The sequence below is a fragment of the Astyanax mexicanus genome, chromosome 8, assembly GCF_023375975.1.
Source record: "Astyanax mexicanus isolate ESR-SI-001 chromosome 8, AstMex3_surface, whole genome shotgun sequence".
NCBI lineage: Eukaryota > Metazoa > Chordata > Actinopteri > Characiformes > Acestrorhamphidae > Astyanax > Astyanax mexicanus.
Window position 1 is genome coordinate 7970085 of NC_064415.1, and position 11005 is coordinate 7981089.

The following is an 11005-nucleotide window of genomic DNA, read 5'->3' on the forward strand; positions in this document are numbered from 1 at the left end:
CTTGTAGATAAGGTTAGGTAGCTTGTCGCTAAGGTTAGCTAGCTCATCACTAGCTTTAGTTCTCTCCCCGGTAACATTAGTGTGTTAGCTAGCTTGTTGCTAAGGTTAGCTAGCTCATCGCTAAGGTCAGTGCTCTCCTCGATAACATTTAAAGGCTTATTTCACCCAAATATTACCAATTCAGCTAACTACTTACACTTTTTAATGTTTATTTCACCTAACTATTACTTTGTCTTAGAATATCAGAGACAGAAGGAAGACTTGGGGCTATAATATGTATTTGATATCTAAAATGGATTCAAACTACTTTTTAAAAGATTGAAATCTTTTTGGAACATCAAACTGCTCTAGTGTCTCGCGATATTGTAAAAGAAAATCTTAATATTCTTCAAATATATGAGCAATTCTCAATTATGATTACGATTTACGATTTTCAGTTCTTATATTAAAAAAAAATGTAAACAGGCAGCACCATTTAAAATGAGGCATAACTATTGTTCCCTTTAATTTTATTAAATATGATACAAACATAACCTACTTATATTTCAGTATTATAGTTAAGGAAATGTGTAAATTACAACAAAAGTGTCCAATGTATTTCTATTCATGCATTTTCATTGTTTTCATGCGAAGTGTAAAATAACTCATTTTCCCAGTGTCCTTTTCTGTTTTTGCGCCGTTTCTGTGTTAGCTTCCTGTTTAGCGCGACCAATGAAAAGAGTGTAAGGCATGATTGCCATGTTATTAGCCAATCGGTATCTAGAAGGGGCGGCCCTAAGAGTGTGATCCGGGTCCTGCTTGTGTGTGTGGGCAGATGGAGTAGACAGAGGGTCGGAGGCAAGAAAATGTACTGACGAGGCTCCGAGTAGGTCACAGTATGCTGAATGCTTCTTTGTATATTATACAGAAACACTCCACAGGGCTTTGTCGCCACTGTCCGCAGAGGAAAACCGTGGACCATGTTCTGTTTTATTGTCATAAATATGCTGAAGAAAGGGATATTTTGTTTTCTGCTCTTAAAGACGAGGGTCACAAAGATTTTTTTGTGAAAGGATTGCTTTCTTATGGGGCAGGGTTGGGTACTGTTTTTTGTTATTTTTAAGCTATTGGTATATTTGACTTTATTTAGTTTTTTTCTCTCTCTTTTCTCGTTTACTTTCTTTTACTTTTGTGTGTTTAGTTAAACTTTTCCTTCCACCTTAAATGTTTTATTATTATTATTATTATTATTATTATTATTATTATTGTTATTATTATTGTTATTATTATTGGCCATGTCATGTCAATTAATATGTATTTTCCTGAATTTCTCTGATATAACAGCTCAATTCTAATTCTTCAGGTTAAAGGTGCTTCCTCCTTTAAACAGCTATAACATGTATTTGTATCAGGCTACAAACAGGGCTGCTTTATGAATTCATGCAACGCAACTCTGTCTTAAAAGAATTTGACACTGTTTTACTCTTATTCAGTGTAGGCATACCTTTTGCTAATATTACTTTTATATTTTTTACACTTACTTTTTAAGTTAACTGATCATTTATCAGTTTTAAAATCTGTTATTTCACTTGTTTTAGTGCTTTTTAAAACATGTTGATCCACAGCAAACAAAACTCAAACTATTCAGCCTTTCAACACACCTTTAACCTAAATATTTAAAATAAAATGATGTAGCCTAAAATTCACCGTTTGCTATTTTATCAGCCATTGCTCATCATTCTCATGTAATAGAGCTAACGTTACCTCCATCACCTCAAAGTCCCTGTGTTATCCTAACTTTACTAACGTTACTACCTGTTTAGCCTGCTCTCCCGGTCTGAACGTACCACGCAGAGAAAAGGTGTGGAACCGGCGGACACATGTGCTTTCGCTTGTAAACACTCGGGGGTACACTGGCAAGCCCACGCTTTCTTTTTCACACACACAATGCAAAGTAGATAGATCTGAGGAGAAGGGCGTGACTAATTTGCGATACAGAGAAACCTGGAATGGAGTAGAATGGAACGGCGTGGCAATTCTAATCACAATGCACTGTACTGTGGGCAGTCAAACAAAATCCCAGACGATTTTGAAATTCCCCCCGGACATTTTTTTTAGGTTTTTAGACGTCTGGTCACCCCACTCCAAACTTTATGTAGCTTCAGAGTTCATCACTACACACCTCCAGACTTCATGTAGCTTCAGAGTTCATCACTACACACCTCCAGACTTCATGTAGCTTCAGAGTTCATCACTACACACCTCTAAACTTCATGTAGCTTCAGAGTTCATCACTACACACCTCCAAACTTCATGTAGCTTCAGAGTTCATCACTACACACCTCCAGACTTCATGTAGCTTCAGAGTTCATCACTACACACCTCTAAACTTCATGTAGCTTCAGAGTTCATCACTACACACCTCCAAACTTCATGTAGCTTCAGAGTTCATCACTACACACCTCCAGACTTCATGTAGCTTCAGAGTTCATCACTACACACCTCTAAACTTCATGTAGCTTCAGAGTTCATCACTACACACCTCCAGACTTCATGTAGCTTCAGAGTTCATCACTACACACCTCTAAACTTCATGTAGCTTCAGAGTTCATCACTACACACCTCTAAACTCCATGTAGCTTCAGAGTTCATCACTACACACCTCCAGACTTCATGTAGCTTCAGAGTTCATCACTACACACCTCCAGACTTCATGTAGCTTCAGAGTTCATCACTACACACCTCTAAACTTCATGTAGCTTCAGAGTTCATCACTACACACCTCTAAACTTCATGTAGCTTCAGAGTTCATCACTACACACCTCCAAACTTCATGTAGCTTCAGAGTTCATCACTACACACCTCCAGACTTCATGTAGCTTCAGAGTTCATCACTACACACCTCTAAACTTCATGTAGCTTCAGAGTTCATCACTACACACCTCTAAACTTCATGTAGCTTCAGAGTTCATCACTACACACCTCCAAACTTCATGTAGCTTCAGAGCTCATCACTACACACCTCCAAACTTCATGTAGCTTCAGAGTTCATCACTACACACCTCCAAACTTCATGTAGCTTCAGAGCTCATCACTACACACCTCCAAACTTCATGTAGCTTCAGATTAGATCAACAACAGTAGAGAGTAGAGAGACTCATGGAATGGAGAGTTTCTATGATCGAGCAGCTTTATCTAGGCCTCAAATCAAACACAGCAATGCAGGAGAGCAGATACATCACGAGTCAGGGTCAGTATTGTTTTATTGGGCTATAAAAGGAAAGGTAGGTACAACAACCAGGAAATAAGATCTGGACTTTGTTCGAGCTGCTGTGTGGGACAGTTGTGTTTCTCTTGCTGTGAGTTCAGTAAAATGGCAGAACCCAATGTTTCGCTGGATCAGGATGAGTTCAGCTGTTCAGTCTGCCTGGATCTCCTGAAGAATCCTGTTACTATTCACTGTGGACACAGTTTCTGTATGGTGTGTATTAATAAGTGCTGGGATGAGGAGGATCAGAAGAAGATCTACAGCTGCCCTCACTGCAGACACACCTTCACCTCAAGACCTGTCGTGAGTAAAAACACCATGCTGGCTGAGGTGGTGGAGAAACTGAAGAAGACGAGACTCCAGGCTGCTCCTCCTGATCACTCTTCTGCTGGACCTGAAGATGTGGAGTGTGATTCCTGTACTGGGAGAAAACACAAAGCCGTCCAGTCCTGCCTGGTGTGTCTGGCCTCTTACTGTGAAGTTCACCTCCAGCCTCACTACCAATCTCCAGCCTTTAAGAAGCACAAGCTGGTCAAAGCCTCCAGACGACTCCAGGAGCAGATCTGCTCTCAGCACGATAAACTGCTGGAGGGTTACTGTCGCACCGACCAGCAGTGTATCTGCATGCTGTGTATGCTGGATGACCATAAAGCACATGATACAGTGTCACTTGCAGCAGAAAGATCTGAGAAACAGGTAAAAAAAAAATACAGACCTGTATAGGTAGTAAAGTGGTAAAGTAGTAAAGTGTGTAAATGGAGTAGCTACTCCCATCTCAACCATTTATACTGATATATTCCTTATCTTATGCAAATCATATATTCATGGGATTATAAAAATATATATAAAATACATTACTTCACATCCCCAAGTAAAACTAATCCTGTATAAATAGGTCTACAGAAGGCATTATCACCCACAGTGGACAGCACAGTGAGTGTAATGATTGTGACCGGCGGCATATGGTTAGAATTGCTCATGCAAACAAACAAACAAGTGACTCAATATTCACATTCAGTTTTAATACAGTAAACCCCACCCACACATCCCACAGGTCAGTGCAGTGTTCAATAACTTCCATGGGACACGGCAAAAGTCATGGGACCCAAAACCAGCATTTGAATGTTTTATTATTGTGTTTTGTTGGCTGGTTTATTTGCAGAAGCAGGTGGTGGAAACACAGAGGAAATACAAGGAGAGAATCCAGCAGAGAGAGAAGGAGCTTCAGGGGTTAATAGAGGCTGTGGAGACTCAAAAGGTGATTTTTTAAATAAGTAGAAAAATAAAGAGCTGATTCTCTTTCAGGAACATCACTGTATTATCACTCCCTCCCTGTTATGATAAGCTGCACAACAGTGTGGACAGTATTAGTGAAATTGGTTCATGGTGACTATTTTTCAAAGTTGTCTTAAAGATACATTTTCTGAAATGTGTTTAATTATAAGAATATTTTACCACTACAGGTTGGACAACTTAAGCTTTACCTATTTAAGCTCTGTATGAAGATATGATAAATATTATGTAAAATTAATATCAGTAATTGCTGAACATGCAGCAGCTAGTGTCTTAAGTTCCTTGAAAATAAAAGTGTGAAGGTTATGATGTCATTGTCAAATGTTACTTTCTTAAAGGGGCAGAGTTATCTGTTATTCCAAGATTACCGGGTGGACGAGGAATTTCTGGACATGTTTAAACTATATTAAGTTATAAATCTATTTATCTATATATCTGTTCCACTACCAGTGCTCTGCTCAGACAGCAGTGAAGGACAGTGAGAAGATCTTCACTGAGATGATCCTCTCCATTGAGAGAAGACGCTCTGAGGTGAGGCAGATGTTCAGAGATCAGGAGAAAGCTGCAGTGAGTCGAGCTGAAGAACGTCTGAAGAGACTGGAGCAGGAGATCACAGAGCTGAAGAGGAGAGATGCTGATCTGGAGAAGCTTTCATTCACAGAGGATCACATCCATTTCCTCCAGGTAACAAATACAAAGTTTATTTTAGACTGTTTACACCATCTTTTAAATGTGATCGATATCTGATATTAGTCTGAACAGTTCTTAAACTGAAGCTTGTGCACTGAAGAGCAGCGCTTCACATGAAGTTTCAGTTTCATTCTTTTCAGTATTACAGGAGCTGTCAATGAATTCCAGAGTCTGCAGCTGTGCTTATTACCCAGAATGCATTTCATCTCACTTTAGGAAAGGACACATATCGATTTTTTCGCACTATAACGCGCAATTTTATTTATTTTATGTGACACTAGTAACTAGTAACTCTTAGTGGGAACAGGGGTGTGGCCATGTTTACCAAAAAGCTAAGCTAAGTAAACATAATTGTTATTATATATACAAAAAAAAACTTTAAAGACAAGTAAGATAAGTTTAACGAGCGCTGGGTGAAAGTGTTCCAAATCGGAGTCAAAAACAGATTCAGGGAGCTTTTTGCCACAGATAAATAATAACATAACTGTTTTACATGTGATTAAAAAGATCAGTCCACTTTTATCTGCTGTATGAAAATAATCTCAGAATTTAGGTTTGATAAAGTGTGTAGTAACTGCTGTGTTTCATGAGCAGTGGGTGCAGTTATTCATGTTTCTTGTTCAGGTATGTAAATATAAATATAATTTAGTAATTGTTGAAGATAACACTGATCTGTGTTTGTCTTTATTTGTCTTATTTGTGTTTTTAAATAGAGTTTTCAGACTCTCTCAGCTCCTCCTGGATCTTCAGCATCACCTGATTTTACTCTCAGTCCTCTCAACACTTTTGAAGTTGTTATGAAGTCTGTTTCTCAGCTGAGAGGAAAACTAGACGAATTCTGGAAAGAGGAATTTGAGAAGACATCAGCTGCAGGTATAAAAATATTATAAATAATTAAAAACAATTCATCATCATCATCATCATCAGTATTAAATTTTATATTAAATTATAATTATATTAATATCATATTAATAAATGGTATTACATGTTTTGTGTAAATTTGAAAATTATGTTATTTCAATTCAAACATGAACAAAGTAAAAGACGTGTTCAGGTGAGATGGATTACAGTATAAACCAATAGGCAATGGTATATGTTTATACTTCTTTACATCCAATCACAATCAGATTCACTCTGTCTGGATGGAGAGATTTATCTGGATAGGGGTTTTATTGAACGATGAGAAGCCGGAATGAAAAAAAAACAATACTCCAGTAAAGTATGGATTACTAACATTTATATTTAAGTAACATATCAAAATATGTGTAATCCATTACTTGGCAGGCTGTGTATAAAGTGTGATTTTATTGTGATTGAAGGTCTACACCTCCACAGCTGGGTAAATTATGATTCTACATAATGAATTATTATGAATACTAGAAAATCCAGTAATAGATTATTTTAATGTTGTAGTAAATGTACAGAGGGAACAGAAGCTCAGTGATGCTGTGTAGTAACTGTGTACATTTTCCTGTAGTGAAGGAAGTGCAGATCATTCTTCCTGAACCCAAAAGCAGAGAAGACTTCCTGCAGTGTAAGTGCAGCTCTTTCTCTCTTTCTCTTTAACCCTTTCATTCTCACACACTCTCAGAAATAACACCACAATCTACAAATACACAAAGTTAAAAACTGACATTTATACCTCTACACCAGAGGGGCTGAGCAGAGATTACGTCTGTCCCAGTCTAGACCTGTACATTTTCTGTATGGAAAGATTCATTCAGATTTAGCCTGTGTAAATACAGAATTGTATTAATTTTCATTTATTAAGAATTGAATGGAAGATTTCCTACAAGATCACAATAAAATGTTTATCAGATCATAAACAACCACAGTAACCTGCCTGTAATAAAATCAGTTGTATAGAGAAGTGCCTTTTGTTTAAGTAAACCTATTTTTATAAATATTTTTAATAAATAATTGTATGTCTTGAATAGTTTTAAGGGTGTTAAGGGTGTGCCATATTGTATTGTATGCAATATCGCCAACATTTTTTAGATATTGTGATTTAGTGCTGTGCGATATGATGATAAATATCGTGGGCAAGATAGAAAAGTGTCTATCGTACCTATCGTTTCTACAGTAATTTCATCTATTATTCATGCAAATATATAAAGTAGGCTACGATGAAATGTATTGGCGTGGTCACTTTGCATAAACTCGGGTTATATAAGTGATAATAAAGTAATCTTCGCAAAAAAAAAGCTTCATAACGTGGTTTAGCGACATGACGCTGTTTTACGTTATTTGACGGACACTTAAAAAATGTTAATTGAGTTTATTTTGATAACTCAATTTAAATATCTGTATAATTTTGAAAAAATCTACCTCATCTGTTTTCACTTGATACAAATATATTGCTGCACTAAAAGGTAGTAATTCTCATTTGTGAAAGTTTGGTTTAATGTCACTTTGAAATAAAGTTGGAAAAAAAGTAAGTAATGATATTATTTTGTCATATTTTTCAAAGAATAACTGAAAACATACTCAAATGTGGTAAATCAGGATAAATATTGTTATCGTGATATAAAAAATTCCATATTGTGATGTGTGATTTTTTCCATATCGCCCAGCACTATTGTGAACGATGTTATACCCTAAAATATCGTGCCATATCACCCACCCCTAATTATTAAACCAGGGTGTTACTTTTTTGCTGTTTTAGCAAAACAAAAATTCACACTGTTCTCATTTCCCATTATATAATTACTTGAGACAGATTCTATCTGTTCAGTTTCATTCAGTATCGCTATCACAAAAGTACCAAAGAATATTGGTACAAGAATATTATTTTAGGGCCATATCGCCAACCCCTATTAAGAATGAATGATGATAAATTAATTTTCACATAATTAAACATTTAACGCTGGTGTGGGTAAGAAAGAAGGTAGTAGATGCAGATGAGTCTGAGAAGGGGTTAATAAAGGGTTAATAAATATAATTTCAAAGTGATTTTAGTATATTCTCTCATTGTTCCAGTTTTAGGGGCTGTTTTTAGATCGTTTTTAAAAGCTGATGGGTTTTCTCTCTCTTTCAGATTCCTGTCAGCTCACACTGGATCCAAACACAGCCCATAAACAGCTCCTCCTGACTGAGAGGAACACAGTGGTGACCCACAGCAACACAGTCCAGCCATATCCTGATCATCCAGACAGATTTGATGTATTTCCTCAGGTTCTGTGTAGAGAGAGTGTGAGTGGACGCTGCTACTGGGAGGTTGAGTGGAGAGGAGATGGAGGGGTTTATATAGCAGTGTCTTATAAAAGCATCTCCAGGAAGGGAACAGGCGGGGAGTGTGTGTTTGGATGTAATAATGATCAGTCTTGGAGATTGTTCTGTTATTCCTCCAGATACATATTCAGTTACAATAACAGAGAAACTGTAATGTCCGGAGTGCCCGTCTCCTCTAGAATAGGAGTGTATGTGGATCACAGGGCAGGAACTCTGTCCTTCTACAGCATCTCTGATACCATGACCCTCATCCACAGAGTCCAGACCACCTTCACTCAGCCGCTCTACGCTGGGTTTTGGTTAAACATCGACTCATCAGTAAATATTTTACTTTCAGCAAAATAGATGAACATTCAGAACAAATAGAAGAGCTGGATGAGATCAGATAAGAACTGCAGAATCTAGACTGTAGAGCTGATCAAATACATTTATAATAGTGATGGGCTATATTGAAAAAAAAGTCTATATTTGTTCAATATTTGAAGCGATTCTCTATTAGTATTTACAGAAAAAAATAAAAAAAAATTGGATTTAGTTTCTTTTATTTGTAGATAGCAATCAAAATAGTAACAAACAGCACTATTTAGAGTAGAAAAGCACTATTTTCAGTGAAAACATTTAATGTGATCAATCACAACAGTACTTTTCTTACACTTTTTCCTCTTTTTAAGGCTTAAGATTTTAACAGTGGGTTTAAATTTAAATAAAATAATCAATGTTCGATTGGTAAAGTGGAATTATGTTTACAGTAGTGGGATCAAGCACTTAATGTAATTTTGCTAGAAACCCTTTAATTCTTGCTCTTGTTGAAATACAGTTTTATATGCTGCTGCATGTGAAACTGTTCTTCTATCTGCATCGCCTGCATTAATCAATAAACGAAAACAGAAAAAACAACGAGTGAATCAGGGAAAAAAAACCCGGACTGACATCAAATCGTCAATTAGGATTCATGGCCCCGCCCACCTTGGCTTGAGACTGCCAACTGCAAAGCCACATAGAAGGAAGCGTCACATTGCTATTAGCCAATCAGAGGGGACACATTTGCATGTCATGAATATTCACAAATAATAACTAAAATCCTGACATTATTCTGCACCCACCGAACCTCCACCCAACTGAATCAGCCTGAAAAAACACTGTTTTTACAGAAACTGACTCAGATTAATGTGCAAAAAAAGAATAATGCAACAATTATTTCTTTTAAACCTGTGCAAGCACAATGAAACTCGAATGAAACTATGAAAATATAAAAATAAATGTTTAATTTAGCTATTTTTTCTATAAGAGTAGGAAGCAGCTTTCATAATGAAAACAGTTCAAACATAACCCCTTATATTTCAGCTAATGAAAAGCATAAAACATGCAAATCACTTTCACAAAAAATAATGATTATTAAAATCTCACATTAATTCTGATTAACCGCTCTTCACAAGTTATAATGCACTATTTTCATGTAAGGTTTTTTTTCGATATATGATAATCCAGATAATAATGTAATGGTTTGAACACCATGGAAGTTAAAGCTAAATGTAGATTATTAGATGTAGAGTAGATGATTTTGTAGTAAAGGGGGGATTTTCTGAAGAGGACAGGGTGTGATTAAAGTCAAACTAACATTGATTAATTACTGAGAAATAACACCACAGGAGAAAAGAACACATTCATATTGGGTTGGGTAATATTGTATTGGTTAATCTTGCGTTGGGGTAATATCATATTGGTGAATTTTGCGTTGTGTAATAGACATCATTTCTGCATTTAGTTTTTTGGAAGAAATTGACATGATGAGTTTTGAATATAAGATGGACCATCCAGACTGTTCTCAGCAACACGTCCAAAAGCCAGGTTCTGTCAGGGATCTGTTAGTACACTCCTGTAATGGATGGTATTTGCTGAAAGTGCTGGAATCTGTTGGAAATCATTAAATAAATGTGTGATTTTTGGAATCACAACTGATTATACTTCTAATCGCTGTAACATAAAAATATTCACTCTCTAAAGTAGCAACTTACAATATAAAGAATAACTAACAGCTTTCAAAACTATAAACTTGAGATAAAATACATAAAAGGTTTTTCTGTTTTTATAAATGCTTTTCTGCTCTGTTGAATGTTCAGCATTTTTATTTTGAATGTACTCAGACTGTATTCTGCATTAAGACCTGTTATCTTGTCATGGTGTGGGGTAAACTATCATGTAAATCAACAATTGTTGTGATTAAAAATAAATTCACTTTTAAAAGGAGAGTTTTAGCTCTAGTTTTATCTCCAGCTCTCATCCACTCACTCCTACATTCTGTAAATAAGATCAGATGAATGAACACACATTCACACACTGTCCTGTAGTGATGATGCTCTCAGGATGTTCAGTAGATGTCACTTAGGGACATCATGGGTTAAAGTGAAGGACAGAGAGCTGTAAGAAACTTTACACAGCTTTTAAAGGGTCTGTGAAACATATGTATTCATTTAAGCCTTTTAAGTTTAAAGAACACAAAGTAAGTGGAAAAGTAATAAACACCCCAATACTAAACTATTCTAC

The 11005-nt window shown here is 36.3% G+C and overlaps 1 protein-coding gene across 1 annotated transcript; it reads left to right on the forward strand.

Annotated features, from left to right (window-relative positions):
- Window positions 1-3323: 3323 nt before the first annotated feature.
- On the forward strand, window positions 3324-10708 carry LOC125803891 (tripartite motif-containing protein 16-like). The gene is made up of 6 exons (XM_049482478.1): window positions 3324-3943; window positions 4410-4505; window positions 4991-5224; window positions 5944-6103; window positions 6717-6764; window positions 8268-10708. The coding sequence occupies exons 1-6, from the start codon at window positions 3353-3355 to the stop codon at window positions 8804-8806; spliced, it is 1668 nt and encodes a 555-aa protein (XP_049338435.1). The 5' UTR covers window positions 3324-3352; the 3' UTR covers window positions 8807-10708.
- The last annotated feature ends 297 nt before the right edge of the window (window positions 10709-11005 follow it).

Excerpts from the sequence above, each read along its gene's own strand:
- LOC125803891 (XM_049482478.1), top strand. The coding sequence starts at position 3,353 with ATGGCAGAACCCAATGTTTCGCTGGATCAGGATGAGTTCAGCTGTTCA. Across the intron at positions 3,944-4,409 it reads CAGAAAGATCTGAGAAACAG|AAGCAGGTGGTGGAAACACA; the intron begins GTAAAAAAAAAA and ends GTTTATTTGCAG. Across the intron at positions 6,104-6,716 it reads TGAGAAGACATCAGCTGCAG|TGCAGATCATTCTTCCTGAA; the intron begins GTATAAAAATAT and ends TAGTGAAGGAAG.